The sequence below is a fragment of the Pyxicephalus adspersus genome, chromosome 3 (assembly GCF_032062135.1).
Source record: "Pyxicephalus adspersus chromosome 3, UCB_Pads_2.0, whole genome shotgun sequence".
Lineage (NCBI taxonomy): Eukaryota > Metazoa > Chordata > Amphibia > Anura > Pyxicephalidae > Pyxicephalus > Pyxicephalus adspersus.
In genome coordinates this window covers 102,458,346-102,475,162 of record NC_092860.1, presented here as the reverse complement: position 1 = coordinate 102,475,162, position 16,817 = coordinate 102,458,346, and the positions used below count along the sequence as shown (strand labels likewise).

The window sequence follows — 16,817 nt, the reverse complement described above, 5'->3', positions numbered from 1 at the left end:
ATATTACGTTTTGTCACCAAGTTTAATCCCATAGCAGAGAAGCACTTTATTATGACTGCTAATATGGTAAATGGGAGGTTTTACTATGCTTCTTTTTAAATTATAATTTCTGGTATTGAGAAGTCCGAGTCGGAACATTTTTTACTTCATATACCCAAAAAATGTTTTCAATTTCACAACTGTGGAAGTTGTTGCCACTGTTTGAATGAAGATTTATTTATTTATTTATTTTCCGTTTTGTATATATATACTGCTTTTTTACATGACTATATATTTTTTATGCATTTTATTGTTTGTTGAGTATAAAACACACCATTTCACTTAAAATTGCCTTTTACAGTAAACTTTTACTATGGGAAAGTTTAGGCTTTTCTTGCTGATCTTGTTTCCATGCTGAACAATAAATTAAATATTTTGAGTAATTGACTTGGAGTAAGTACACATCAGTTTTTACTGTTGCTTTCTAACTTGTTGCATGCTTGCTCTGATTTTATGACTCAGTATTGACTGCCAGCCAACTGGGATTTTCAAAAGGTCAGCATTGGCAATGTCCTTTTTCACTATAGATAAAATGATTCCTCACACTTGCCATTTTTAAGGACCAAAACATAATAAAGTAAGGGTAAGTAAGGTAAATCATAAAGTATAAATACTTTTTTTTATTATGGGTAGAGGAATCATTTTAAAGTCAGCAGGTTTAAAGTTATTAGGATGCATCATACTTTACTTTTAATAGTGAGCATGGGTAATACAGAGTGATTGTATTCTCTGGCATATTAAAGGAGAAGGTAAATGAATAATCTAGCATGTTTTCCTTCTACTGGCTAGTCAGCATTTCCCTGAATAGAAATTTTGGGTTTACAAACATAGGAGAAAGACGGGGAGTGTGAAATAAGTGCAATTTGTATGCATAATTGAAGAGAAATATTTCTTTTTGCTAGATGCCTACATAGGTAAGATTGTTACTGTGACTAGGTGTAGAATTATTTGACATTTAGTCCTAGTACACACTGGCCAATGTTCACTAAAGATCAGATATATGGAAGCAGGGCCAAAGAAAAAGAGGTTTTTGAATTTTCAGTAACTATTTTGGATTAGTTTCTCTTCACATTTGTAGTCCTTTTTGATACATTTATTGTATTCATAGAAATTCTATGTTGAGGCTGTGGTAATATGCTTTTATGTGCAGCCATATTGCAGGCAGGCCTTTTTTTCAAGTAATTTTGTTCCTTCCTTTGCCTTTTTATGTCTTGTGCAAGACGGGGTGGATTGCAGCAAGAGATAGAGATTTGTCACAGGAGAGCTCACAGTATTCAGCTTCAGAAACTTATCTGCTAAATCTTTTACTTTCATGAGAAGCTCATGTAACCTTAGGCAGTCTTCTACAAAGCAACCCTCTATATGTTACTGTATCCCCACAGATATCTTTTATTACAGATTGTGCGCCTTTAAGAATGAATAATTCACATGGAAGACTGGTCAACTGAATGTATTTCCTTTTCTCCATAGGTTAGTGTTTTGCAGGAGAGTAGAATTTAAGCCAAGTAGTTGAGAAACATTTCTAGCCACTTTTAAATGTGTATAGTGTGAAAAGCAGAAAGTTTCTACTTTTTATGATGAGCGGTGTTACTAGGTATTTAACATGGGAAAAGTGTAGCTTTTATACATTATATATGCAACAAAACTTGCAGTAGGTGGTTTGCAAAGGGGTTTTGTTGTTTCATATTGCACAATCCTGTCAAATGCCCTGATTTATTAAAGCTCTCCAACACTGGTGAAAGTGTATTCTCTCCAGCCTTGGAGAGCTTTATTAAATCAGGCCCAAAGACTCAAATTATTATTGAAGGAAAAAGGTTAGGATCAAGCAACTAGCACTTTGGCTGGAGGAGGTCAGCCATGACATTCTCCATGTTTCCTCCTTGACAGGTCATCTTTAAGCCGGTGGCACTAGAAGTTTTGGAAACCAGGAGGACTTTCATACTGTTATTCAGCAGAGCTCTTGGCAGCATTCCGTTCACTTTCGCTATCAAATCTTCTCCTCTATCAAATCTGCAAATGCTAGTTCTTTAAGAACCAGGGCTGTGGTATGGGTGCTAAGTGCTAGCTGCTGGAAACTAGCTAGGTCTGAACCTGCCCTAACCTTTTATTGATTCTGATCAAGTACAGTTTGCATCTTTCCCACTCCTATGCTGCCATCTCAGTTCTAACAAACACATCAGCTGAAGAACAATGTACAGCGATGCATATTATGTTGGTGCTATAATAATCCTGTTTAATAACAATTCTCCCTGCTGTATTCATCAATAGTCAGAGAATCCTGTTAATGAACACAGTGGGCTATGTTTCCATGACTGATGGTTGTCAGGGGCAAAAATTCTGTAAAACTCCAAGTGCTGCACACAGAGGGCAGAAAAGCTGAAGATTTCAGGACTTGGGATGACTGAATGAGGAGGAGATAAGACTTCAGCAAAATTTGCATGTCGCTGGACTGCAAAGAAAGTTAATTGTGTGTTTTATATTGTATACGTTTTATTTTATTTAGTGTGTACAATTTATCCTTAAGCCGGGTATTTTTTTCTCTGTATCAAAACAAAGAAAAAAGCTTTCAATGGTAATCATAGCTGACCAAAAGGGAGCAGGTAAGATGTTTTTTAGGGTTTACCCACACTTTAAGTAGAAGCTTATGTCCAAGTGTCTATCGGGTCATAAATTAGACTTGCTTATGCACAGTGCTCAGTGTTGTGTCTTACTTAATGATTGTGTGTTATTTAATGATTAATGTTATTTATTTAAGATAAAATGTATACCAGGTAAACTTCATGTAGCCCCAACTTCTCTCTGACACTTCAGTGCTAGGTAATGCAAAATGCAGTGGTAGATTTTGCTTTATTCATGAATCTGTTTTTGCAGCAGACTTTAAGGCCAAAAAGACTTTCAGTTGAAGATTTCTGAGTAATTCAAATAAACATCCTGTTACGATATTATATGTCTTATATGTCTGTTTAAGGCTACTGACACCATCTCTGTATTGATTTAAGTAAAGATTTTCTTTCTATTAATCCTGTCATATTTTTATTTTAGTTGAATGTCAGCTGATGAGCTTGCATAGCATTGTTTTAAATTATTGTACTTGTCTAGTTAGTGAGGCGTATTAAGGATGCAAGTTAAAACATGTGACAAACTTCCATCAGGATGACAAAACAAACCGTCTCTCCTTTGACTAATGTTGCCAATTTGTTCTTGTGGGAAGAAAAGTATTCCTGAGTTTCTAAAGCTGCGATGAACGACGCCGACTGTACACACGCCAGATTCTCGCCCGATATCTGGCCGATGCCGATTATCGGGCGAGAAAAATCTGACGTGTGTACACAGCTTTAGTGTCATTCAGATTTTCTACATCAATTACAACTTTCTCAAACCACTCTTAAGTAATTTTAACATGTTGTCATGTGAGAAAAGCATCAAAGCTATGTTTATATTATACCTAAAATTGCTATTGTTCAGGTAACATTTACTCTTGCTTAAAAAAAAAAATCAAACTATTAGAAATCCAGTCACATTTTTAATTTTTAAACTTTTTATGTTTCAAATGTTGTTTTATGGCAAAGACATAGTATGTAACACCCTGTATGTACAGATAGTACTGCAACCTGGTGGAACAACAAGATCCATAGGCAACATCAACTTATACCGGTAGTATGTAGAAAAAAAGCCTCATATTTCTTTAAAGTGGGGTTCACATATGCACAGGGAGGTGCCATGCATATTAATGTGTGTTGTGCTGCACCATAGAGACAGTGTTGGTACATGGTAAGGGGAGTGACAAGCATTAGTGTGCAGTGATGCTTTGACATCCAATGTTCCTTGCTGATGAGTCTGATTTACAGTGTTTCCTTCTTTATGTAAATAGCCAATGCACAATTTTTAGTCCGCTACCATCCGCTGGCTGCATGACTCCACCGCATAGAAGCGCACAGCACAATCCACTTTTCTGCAACTTTGCTGTAGCAGCTGCATAGATGTAACTCAGGGCTTAAAGACCTCTTTACTAGACAAAGGTAAAATTTAAACTAATTGGAAAGCAGGAGTAAGCTGAGGGGCTGATGACTATAGCTAACACACATAGGGAAGGGAGCACACCAAACATACCAAAAACAATACATTCATATTACAAAGCACACTATACACACTTCTGTAAGACTAAAGAATGGTTAGACTATTGATTAAATACTTTTATTTGAATTCTGAATGTGTATACTCAATCTTTTAGCTTACATATATATTACATTACAGTTTATGTGTTTTGATCCTGGATGTAGTAGGTTTTATCTAGAAGAATTTCAGTTTATGTACCAAAGAGGGAAGCTAGAAGTACATGCACTGCTGGGATTGTGGCTCCACTGGCAGTGTGTAGATGCATAGATCTTGGATAACCATTGTGTAAACCTGCAGTGAGAGATAAGCAGATTAAATATATTATCCAGCATTAAGTTTTTCTTTAGGTCTAGTTTACATTACCAATATTTTAAAATGCTTAAAAATGCCCATGCATTTATGAATTTTTAAGTGTTTATAAAAGTGTTTTGAATCATGTCATGTGCAGAGAAATAGGTACTAAAGGAGTCTAAAAGACAACCACTTTACCTGCAGAGTTGGGTTCCCTGAGGTCTCTGAGTATAATCTGCCTTACTACGGACATTGCTTTCTTTTCCTCCCAACTATAAAAAGATACTTTTCAATCTGATCCACTTTGTGTGCACCAAATGTCTTGGAAAATCCAGATATTACCCTGTGAGTAATATTAAAATCTTTGCTGTGAGTGGCACCCAGAAAACCTACCCACTCCAGATATGCTACAAGAAATGACAGAAAGCACTTATACAGAAGCAAATATTAGCAGCTTTGTTCTGGATCACTGCACAGATATGAAAAAAAAAAATATAAGAAAATTTATATAAAACTATACATGCCTCTTGTATTTAAACAATATTTTTTTTAACCTAGGGGTTTGGCTTTTAATTTTTGCTTCTATATTCCAAGCTAAATCTTGCCAAATTTTCTAACCTTTCATTATCAGTAAAGGTTTTTCAGTTTTAAAACTCTCCTTTGAATTTTATCTAAATCGCGTCCTTGGGGCATGGTGCCAAAAAACTGAGGCCAGTATTCAAGGTGGCTTTACAGGTGATTATTACAGATGAAAAAAAAGTTGCAGAACCCTTTTAACTCTGCTTCTGTGCACCTTTATATTGTTTTCTTTTGCAGCTGCTGTTTGCATTGTGCGCTGTAGCTCATTGTACGGTTATTCATACTGCCCAACTTTCAAAGACATGAGAGAAGCACCAAGCATGGAGACAAAGAATACTCCTCTTCATTAGTGCACAAAACAGCTTCCCCTCCCTCCATGGTTTTAGAAAAACCGAATGCTTAGATTGTAAGCAGTATTGGGCAGGGTCATAGTTTGTTCTTGTCTATTCTCCAGGTGTGTTGTCTGCTACCCCTAATTATTGTACAGCATTGTGTAATATGGTTGCGCTTTGTAAGTAAAGGTTAATAACACAGATCTTGGAGTTGCAAACCCTTAGGCAGCTGAGTAAAGGCCCTAATGACTAGTACATGTTTGGGAATCACAAGTAAGTTAGCTATAAACATACAGTAAATGTATTAAAAATGTGTGTTTATCGGTTTGTCATTATTTTGCTGGCTGGCTTGCTGGCTGGCCTTTTTTTTGTACTTGCTGGCCATGAACTAATTAACAATAAAGTGAACATTTCCTTAGATCATGCTTCCTCTTCATTCATTCATTATTCTTTACTGATTTATTTGCCTTTTTTGTTACCAGGTTTTCTGTCCCATCTTGCTGTGGAATTACTTGTTCCATGCTGCTTTTTGTCCTTGTCTACAGCACATCTTGGCCAGGACACTAACGGCATCGAGTTTGCAGGTTCTCCCCATGTCTGCGTGGGTTTCCTCCGGGTACTCCGGTTTCCTCCCACAGCCCAAAAACATGCAGCGAGGCTAATTGGCTTTCTCCCAAAATTGACCTTAGACTGTATAAATGACATATGACCATGGTAGGGAGGTTAGATTGTGAGCCCCTTGAGGGACAGTTAGTGACAAGACTATAGACTTTGTACAGCGCTGCGTAATATGATGGCGCTATATAAATACTGTGTAATAATAATAATAATAACAATAATTTACTTTTTACACTACCCCCACCCCACAGCTCTCTCCTGCTAGTACAGGGTTGTAAAACTCAAAAACACAGTGGGCCAAACGTGAAGCTGAAATAGCACCTACAATTCCCTGCATCAAGAAAACAGTCCGAAGCGGGGCTTAATGTTATGAGTGGCTGGAACTCCCTCTTCACTGAAATAGCACCGCTTCTACAATTCCCTGCGTGTATAAAACAGTCCAATGCGGGGCCATACATAGGCAGAGAGGCCAATGGTCTAAAGACGCAAGTGATGCCGGGAATTGTAGTAGCGGCGCCATTTCAATGCACCGGCGGGCCAGTTGCCATTCATATTTAGGATTCCTTTGGGGGCCAAAAAAAAGACAGATTTGGCACCCCTGTGCTAGTACATTAGAACAGAAGTAACAGCGTTTCATAAACCTAGCATGGTCTTACACCATCATATGTGGACTGTGGTCCATGTCTAATAACAACATGTTCTGTATTCACAGACAAACAAACCATTATCTCCTATCAATTTTTATAATGACATCATGGTTAGCAGGTGACTGGATTCCCTTATGCTAGTCATACGCTATGTGGAATTTTTCAATGAATAGACAAAATAGTTTAAATCAATCAGGGAAAGGGCTATACTGTATATCATTTGGTCCAATATTTAGGCAGATGTTTATACAGACCTAATGGTTTATTGTATAATTGCAGTCTTTGTTTTGTATCCTGATTGTTCTAATAATAAATATCTATAGAAATTGTATAATGTTTGCCAAGCATTTGCTTTACTACACGACATTATCCTTGCTTTGCTTCATAAACTAAAACTTATATTGTTTGGTGTAGTTGCTTTTCTGAGCACGTATATAGCCAACAACATACATTTACAGTAATTTAAGTTTTTAATGACTCTTTAAAGAATATTGTGATCCATCTATATGTTTCACTATCTGCATCTAGGCTCCCATATATGTCTCAACTTCCACAGCCCATTTGCATCTTCTTTGAAAGCACTGCTTTTTTGTAATGTTTTTGACCGTACTCTTAAAATTGATATCCATGCTGTATTTTACATTATAACAACTTAGGGGCTCCAAAGTTACATACAAAACTAGGAATCTGATATTGGTAGCATGGTGTGCCAGGTTCACCTAATAATGTGGCACCATATTGCCATGATAGACCTGCCCAGGTTTGCTTTATCTATTGTAGCTATTTAAAGTGTATGTATATCAAAACTTTTTTTGATAGAATAAAGAATAGTTAGTACCTCCGCCAGACATTGTTTTGGTGTCCTGTGTCCTGACTCCAAATCAAGGGGAAATCCAATCTTAGGCAGTTGAATTCTCCTGTTTACGGCAGGCTGATGGTATTATCCACATTGGGCAGAAATCCAGTGTTTGCTTTTCATTAATAAAAGTACAGCCTTTTTTCACTTTATTATTCTGTTATTGGCTATTGTGACATGTCAAGAAACATGCAGATTTAATAAGTTACTGGATCTCTGTTTTACCTGCTACTTCTCATTGTAGTAATCTTTCCTCATACCTGCTCCCCTCCTCGCTAACCTGCCCTGTACATAGAGCATCACTAACTCTAGGGGTAATCCCTAGGCTTTCCACACGTGTGTTTGCTGAACAATAATGCACTGTAATAAGACATGGCAAAGCATTCATACTAGTGTTTACTTGCCTGGATTTGCTTGGGAAACTGTTTATTTATGGATCCATTTAGGCTATTTTGGTTTTTAAATATTTTGTTTCTATAACAATCTGGCAGCGTCAATTCTGACATGGCCTGTATCTGTACCTGCATTGGGTAACCTATGAAGAAAAATGTTAGGATAAAGAAGGCTTTAAGGAAACCTGTATTTGCTGGCACACATGGCTGTAGTGTGTAGAAGGTCTTCTCATTTCCATTCCTGATCTTTCACACATTCTCCTCACTATCTGACCTGTAGACTCTGGATTAGTAAATATATTGCTGGTCATGTAAAAGTCAGACAATTGTCATCAAGATTTGCATGTCATACAGGTACACCATTGTGTTTATAAACTAGAGTATTCCTTTAAACTGGCCTTCCTCCACTGACTACTCCAGCACTTTTTTGTGTGTATTGCAACACATATGGTATTGTAGATAACATTAGATCAGATGGAAATCACACACATTCACACTGGTCTGCTACTACTGTTTTGTCCTGATATATTGCTAGCTTTTAGCACAGTGTTTATACTGTCCACACACTAAGCACAGAAATATTATTGGGTGGATAAGGTAAATGTTTATAATAAAAACAATTATAGCAGTGTAATCTAATTAGATCAACTTTATATGTAGGTCTCTTATTAGCTACCAAGTACTTGGCTGGGTGTGATGTATTACATATTGTGTGATTGTCTATTTGGAAAGTGTGAAAAAGTTTTATTAAAAACCTGCATAGTACTAGTTCTATATTATATGTGTCTCACATGGGTAAGGTTCATGTTTCCTACAGGAGCTTATGCAGCTTGAATTAGATTTATTTAGAATTCTCTATAAAGGCTACTTTTTTCAAAATGGTATGATACCAATGATTTTGATTAAACTGGAATAAATAAATTAAAGTATACCTAAAGGTGTTTTCATGGTTGGCTTGCATGGGTTGCTCCACTACTTTTGTACTGGTGGGAATCACTTCAACTGCTTGCAAACACTTGAAAAGCACACAGCCCAGAGGAGCTGCATTAAGTTTGAGAAAAACACACTGACAATGTTACTACAGGCAAACACTTAAGGGATTTAAACATCCTATATTCATTTGGATTATAACCAGGGATTTGGGGCAGTTGATGATTGATTGATGGTGTTGAACAGCACTATATATATATATATATATATATATATATATATATATATATATATGCTCCCTGACTGCTGTTAGGTTTTTATAGCTGTGTTTTGCAAACAATGCTGTCAATTGGACAGAAAGTGAGGGGGAAATCCAAAACTAAAGTTACTTAGAGTCATCACCAGAGCAATAATCTAATAAAATGGCAATTCCCCTCACTGAGTTGGGATCTACTGTTGCATTTCAAGAAAATGAAGTGAAAGTCTTCCTAGTAGCTTGCAGATTACCTGATTCTTCCCCAATTTGCCACAAAAAACTGGCCCAATTCTTTAAATGTAGTTATATGTTAGTATTTTATGTGTAATTAAAAGAATTCTTATGCTCCTAAAGCTGCCTAATTAAATATTATTAGTTTGAGCTGTTGCTCGGGCATGTAATGCAGCATTGCCTAGCACATACATGCCCATATAGTGCATAATCCACTCCTAAACAGCATGAATGGCATTTTAATGTAAACTTGCCACAGGCCAAATAATGGGGATACCTGTCATGCATTTTTACAGATTTTCTGACTTCAATACTTTGAGCCACTAACCCAGTAAAAAAAATGCACAGGATCAAAGAGTAAAGCCGTGTACACACATGCAATTCTTGTCATTGAAAACGATCTTTCACGATCCTTTCCAACGCAAAGAACTGCACGATGCATGAACGAGTGCTGTACATACAGCCCCATTCTGCTCTATGGAGTGGGGAGGGGGAGAGCGGCAGAGCAGCACCCTGCTGCGCGCTCTCCCCCTTCCCTTGCATTAGGATCGGATATTCAGAAGTATTGCTGTGCCAGGTGTGTAACTACATACATTTTATCAGATCTTATATGCATATTTCTGCTGGAAAGCGTGCCATAGCAATGCTGACTATGAAATTTGGTCAAATGACCAAATATAGGAGATCCATGGGAGTTGCTGCATCCTTGTTCTTCTTTTGGCCGTTTTTCTAAGCAGCTGTACCATAGAGGGTCTGCTAACAGCACCTTTCCATACAGTGTTTTTTTTTAATATAGGCTATGATATTGTAGGGAGCAAGCAAGTGTGTGTCTGACACTGGCCCTTAAAACATTTATCTATATTATGGGTTTATAAAATGTTTGGGCTTTGTAAATTATAGTGTCCAGTATGAATGTCAAAAAGACAATTCCTATTAGGAATTGAACCCATTTTATGGGTATTTCACAAGAAGTTCAAAAGTGTGGAGTAAATTTTAATTATGCTGATAAGTTACAACACAGTATTTGTATAATAAGGAGGTGGCAATACATTTGGAACAGATAAGTGCCCCTGGAGTTTCCTCTGTCTGGCTAAAATCCATTACTTTGCTGCTAATAGGACTGTGTCACAAGAGGGATACACAAAAACCATTATGTTTATGGATTGCCATAATGGGAAGCTTGAAAGCACTTAACAAAATTAGCATTCCACAATTTCCTTTAAATACTCAGAACCAATATTTCATATTCACTTGTATGTTATTTTCACATATTTCAAACTGAGATGTCTTCCCCATAAACTGCACACACAAAACCTTTATCAGTCAGAAAGAAATTGCTAAGGGCTTACAAAGGTCACCAGACAGGACATGCCCATTACAGAGTTCCTAACTGCATTAAAGAGTATTATATTCTGTTAAATGCATGTGGTTGAACATGTATTGATAGTAGCATGAGCAGTCCTGTCATTTCACATTCCAGTTATTTGTATCTTTCTCAACATTTACATGCAAATTAAATTAGTTAGTGTTATACATTCAGTGGTCCCTTGCTGGAGAAGAAAACCATTGGTGTGCGCTCAGAAAGTTCTATGAAAAACATAGCTGACTTTTAGAAAACTAGCAATATGTATATACTAATAAAAGATGCTTGCTCATCCTAGTTCTTCTCTCTTCCTTTACAGAATATGGAGTGGATACATATGAGAAGCAGTTTTTAGAACTCCAGCAAAGACTGTTTCATGCAGAGCAAGAGAACCGGAAAAGATCTCAAGATCTGAGCACTGTTTTAGATGAAATTAAGCGTGCAGTTGCAGAGAAGAGGAACGCATTTGAAAATCACACAGGTATTACTGGTGTTTGGAAAAAGCCATCCCACTGACAAATAGGAGTGCTCCTACCGTGTTCCTTAGTAACTAATAAAAAGCAGTTCATGTACATTTGTTACCATTGATATTCTCTTCCCACTGGCCCATATTACATAAAGATAACCTATTGCCTTGACATGTTACTTTTTCCCTAGCTGTGGTCACATTCACACATCACATTTGTATAAACAAAGTGTAAGCATATTACAGGACCTAATCATTCATACAGAATTAACACTTTGTATGCTCCGTATATTCATCCTTGTCTACCTAATACCTTCCAAGAATGTTAAAGTACGTTCTCCCAACTCAAGTTACCTTTCAGGTTCACTTGACCATCTGAAATTACCATTTAGATACATTTGCCCATCTAAAGTTACCTTTTCATAAATTCAGGTATGAATTCACTATGAAAATTATGAATAATATATTGTAATCCTGTATGAGCACATGGGGGGATTTTTCTAGTAGGATCCTTTATTGGTATGTATGTCATACAGACATTGGAACTAAACTACAGCGTGTAAAAAAGCACTAGTGTGAGACTTTCTAGAAATACTAATATTACTACACAGTATTTATATAGTATTTATATAGCCCCATATTATGCACAACGTTAGAAAGTCCATAGTCTTATCACTAACTGCCGCTGAAAGGGACTCACAATTTAATGTCCCTACTATAGTCATATGTCATTATTACAGTCCAAGATCAAATTTGGGGGGAAGCCAGTTAACCTAACCGCATGTCTTTGAAATGTGGGAGGAAATGGGGGGGATATGACTGAACGGATCCACATGACCATAAAAAAAACACCTATTTCCTCTCTCAGGTTTAAAAGATAGAATCTACCAAATAAAATATATTATGTATAAAGAAATGCAATCTGTATACTGCGTATGTGCCATGTATAAAGCATCCTTTTACGCAGCTTTCCTGGGTTATTACAAACATTTTAAAAATGCATTTCTTTTCAGTGTAGAATTGTGTAGGCATACTTTAAGAACAGTACTGTGCAACTATTTCTGCCTTCAGGACACACCTGATTTTTTTTAAGAAATCTGCTTGAAGTGGTGCATTCTTGTTTGCATGGGTAATATTGTAGAAAGGTCATCTATAGAATTGTAGGTGGAAAGAACACTTGCTAATCTCATGTTCAGTAGGGAGGAAATTTTTTTTCTATTTTCTTCTTTTCTCTTGCTCTTCATTTCCCAATTCTAAATGTTTAAAATATACTATTTCTAAGGGTTGTATTTATTAGTTTTTCTAGAATTTACTAGTTCTAATGGTGTTTGTGTACCATACCTTACATGTCAGAGATTTTTTTATAGTACAACGCTTTATTCTTTTCATTTCCTCTGTATATATTTTTGCCAGTGACCGGTTAGGTAGCAAAACAAATGCTGCATTTGTATGCATTCTTTTACGGGTTTATTAACCTGGGGAAACTTCTGCTTGATTGTTGCTAAATCTTGCACATTACTGTTTGTATTGTATGGACTAGTAGTAGGTCAGAGGAAGGGGGGGCTAAACCTATTCCTAACTCCTATTTAGTATCTAAAATCAGTATTGTATAGTAGGGCTTTCTTGGTTCCAGGGCTCCGAGAGTACTTTACAAGATATGTGAACCTACATCTGAACACACAGATGCCTGGGTTAAAAATCTGACTAGGGTGTAGGAATTTAGGAGGTGGTTTAGGTTTACTTTAAATTACAATAGCAGGAACATAATCCAGAGTATCATAGTACAATTTTTTATTATCAGCAGCTTTATGTGTGTTTTTGTTTATTTGCTTTTGCACATTTTACCACTGTTAATAAATGAAAGGTAATGTTGTATGATAAAAGTTTTATGCTTTTTTTTAAGCTAAAAATCCTACAATTTTTATTTCCTTCTTCAGCTCTCTATTTTATTTTACCCCAAGACTTTTGAAAATTATTATTTATATTCATAAAGATTTCCAGTGTCTGTGTAAAAAATCGACTCCTTTTTCTGTTGTGATATGTGTCTTGATCCTCTCTTAACTCTCTTCTCTACGTTTCCTTCAAAGTAGCACTTATTTTAGACAAACCAGCTGACTTTTCAGTAGAAATATCTGATTGTCTTTTTTTTTTTTTAAACACCCAACTTTGATGCGCAATGCTGTATTATTTTGTGTAGTTATTATTGAACATTAGAGACTTTCCAGCCTGTAGTGTGTATAAATGGAACTAACACCCATAAAATTCATGTCAGTCCAGGCTATAAACAATCTTGTCGGTGTTATTCATTTGCTTTGCAGTTGAAGAGATAAAATGGAAAGTCCTGAATATAACCAGCAAACTCCCTTTGCCATTTACAAACATCTACATGTTTCTGCCTCATTTGTTGGGACACGAAAACAGTCTGCAGCCAAATGTGCTTTACGGACACGGGAGAACAGGAGGTGAGGCAATTATTAGCAATAATGTATTTTTTTTTCTTCTTTAGATTGTGTCCGTGGGTGCAAGACTGATGGAAAGCCTGACATCAGAGGTTGCAGCCCATCTGTTTTATTAAGTTTTAATTACAGACACAAAATTGATTTAATTATGCATATATATATTTTCACTGGAACTGGTGTCCCATTCAAGGATTTACTTCACCTCCCACACTGGTGACAAGTTGAAATGTTTGAATTTGCTTTAAATTTGGCAAAAGATCGCCAGGACATTTAGAGCGTTAGATCTCCCAAGCAGGGGCCTTTACATACATTTTGAACAGCATTTAGATTTCATTAAATACGTGTGAATTTAGCATGTATTAGTAGAAAGTTGAAGAAACTACTGAAATTGTAATATAACTTTGTATTTAATTGCATGTGACACTATATAATATTGTATTTTTTGTCGTAATTGACATTAGCTGCCTTGGTGTGGTGCTATTCCCATGAGTGGCACCTCAATACACATGCATTGCAGAGTTCAATCACACTGTCACTTCCTGCACTAGGTAAAATGCGGCAGGTCCATTTATTTAGTTTGTTGTGGTGCATTGGGAAGCCCATTCAAATTAATATCCTACCTAACATAATGCATGTAATGCATTAAATGTATCACAGCAGATGTCCATTTGTCATTGGGCTATACTCAGTGCAGCTATAGAAAATATCTACTCACCTCTTCTCTGGATATAAAATTAAATAAAAAATTTGTGAAAAAGTATGTACACCACCACCTTTTTATATACAGTATATATTTTATAAATGATATATTTATTCAAAAACTACAAATAAAATGATATATTTGAACACAAACAGAAAGAAAATATGCTTTTTCAATCATTTAGTCAACGAAAATATTATTAGATACAATAATGCACTGTGTTAAAACGTATACCCATTGACTTTGAAATTCCGTAAGTCACAATACATTTTGAAACTTCTGTGAGTTTTTTTTTACAGTTGATGGTTAAAGTGATTTTTTCCCCATATCACCTGGTTTAATTTTAGTTGGTTGAGTATAAAGTACTATACTTCTAAATAGGTTAGTTTTGGGGGCAGATTACAATGAAAAAATAAAAGTTGAAATATGTAATTAATTAGATTATGATATGGGAAGCCAATTTACCGCATGCACAGATAGTGATTTGCATTGCTTTTTTTTAAAAATAAGAAAAGCTAGCGATTATATCTGCTATCATTTGCAAGTAACATCGTCAAATGGGCAGCAGTTGCACTACCGTGTTCTGGAAGCTGAGACAAGCTTGTACTTGTGACTTTGTTCAGGTTATTTATAATTAATAAAGGGAGGGAGACAAACTGTAGATAATAATATTGGGAAAGTCTTCATCTAGGCAAGTCAGAACTGCATTTGTAATATGTGCTGTGTTTGTCTTCTGGCACTTGAAATAAAGGAAGGAACATGAGGAAATATTTTCTAAACTGCAATTTTCAAATGATAAAGTAATGCAAAGGTTCCAAGAACATTGTGCTTTCTTAGGTCAGAATTGTTTACTAAATCAAGTAATCAATATTGATAATGTGGTGTGTGACAAAACATCATTTCACTTAAGCAAATTTCCTAAAGTGGTTACTTCTTAGAAGAAAAATTCTGTCATGTTAGAATTCATTATAATCTAGTTGTTCTTCGACATGGCCATCTGTGCTAATTAGAATATGCTTTAAGATCAATGGATTGCAGTTTTGTGAAGCTATTTCCTCTGTTATTACTTGACACTAAGGGTCTGATTTATTAAAGCTCTCTAAGACTGGAGAGGATACACTTTCATCAGTGGGGCTGCGTGAACCAAAAAACCTGGAATGGATTTCTTAAAATCATTTGCTTTTTTGCTAGCAATTGTTTTCAGTCCTGGACCAGATTCCATTCCAGGTTTACTGGATCACCCAGCTTCACTGATTAAAATGTGTATCCTCTCCAGTCTTGGAGAGCTTTAATAAATCTTTAATTTAAAGAAAACTGACTGGGGTTTTCCTTAGAAATGTCTTACAACAGTATGCATACAGTTTTTTATTCATTACCCTAGGGAAAAGTCACATAGCTACAAATTATAAGTCATTTGTAACCATAGAAATATCATTATGACTGTTTTTAGCATCTCTTGTAATATACACAGCCAACGGATTTCTGTGACTTTTTTTTTAAAAGCTTTTGATAAGGGCATTAACCTGGGTAGAAATCTAGCTGCTGATCTTAAGGCTTTGGCATGACAAACAGTTCTTTAGACATGTGCATTAAGGAGATGTGTTCTCCTAGTTTAATATCTCAGATGAGGGATGTTATCATGGATGAAGTGCACATATTACATTAGACGTTTAAGACTCTATCATGATAACACTGTGGAATAAGCTATGTATTTTTTATTTTTGTATCATTTTCTTGAGGAAACACTGAGCGCTTTCTTCTGTACATATTTTCCCATCATAGATGCTTCTTGAAAAATAAAATGATATGCATATCCTTTTTATATGTTGTTTCTTCATCTCTTACCCAATATACTGTTCTAAAATATATCAATATACTCTAATCCTTTCATACAGATCTCCCTTTTATAAACCTGTCCTAAGGTGTTATTGTGCCCCCTTCACACTATTTTGCAGTGTAACCAGTGGGAAAGCACAATGTTTACTCCATACAGTACATAACCTACAGGCCACACAACCTACAACAGGCAGAATGTTTTTCCTAGCTCACTCTATATTAAGTATTTTGTGCTTTGCTGGGCAAAATATTTAAAAAATAGAGCTCACAGATATTGCTTTATCAGAATAAGTTATGTGAATTACAAATAATGAATCTGTTCAGTATATGTACTTTTCCTTTTTATTATTTTTCCTTCTTGTTTGTGTAGAGAAAAATAGACAAAGGTAAAGAATAAAAAGGAAGTGGTTTAAAGGTGTAGCAAGTTTTTTTTTTATTTAGTTTTGTGTCGGTAGCAGTTAACCACCCAGGGCCAATATTTGTAAAATATGTCCATTTAGTTATATATAGAATGCATTTATTATTGGGTTGGCCCCTTACAAATATATGAAAATGCCATATTTAGTCTTTCATTGTCTGTGAATAATCACTAAGATTCTTGCTGAGTAAAATACAAAAGTTCATTGAACTGCATTTAATGTCCCTTTTTTTCTGACACCGTAGTAATCAGGCGACTTTATCATGGACTGCACATGGTACATGGTAC

At 35.8% G+C, this 16,817-nt stretch overlaps 1 protein-coding gene across 2 annotated transcripts in view; it reads left to right on the top strand.

Annotated features, from left to right (window-relative positions):
- The window catches only part of MGAT4D (MGAT4 family member D), a 58,269-nt gene that overhangs the window by 5,785 nt on the left and 35,667 nt on the right, over positions 1 to 16,817 (top strand). Inside the window, exons 2-3 of one of the 2 annotated variants that reach the window (XM_072405854.1) lie at positions 10,970 to 11,131; positions 13,435 to 13,578. In XM_072405854.1, coding sequence (XP_072261955.1) covers positions 10,970 to 11,131; positions 13,435 to 13,578 — 306 coding nt within the window. The remainder of the gene's footprint in view (positions 1 to 10,969; positions 11,132 to 13,434; positions 13,579 to 16,817) is intronic. The other variant, XM_072405855.1, reaches the window with a different exon arrangement.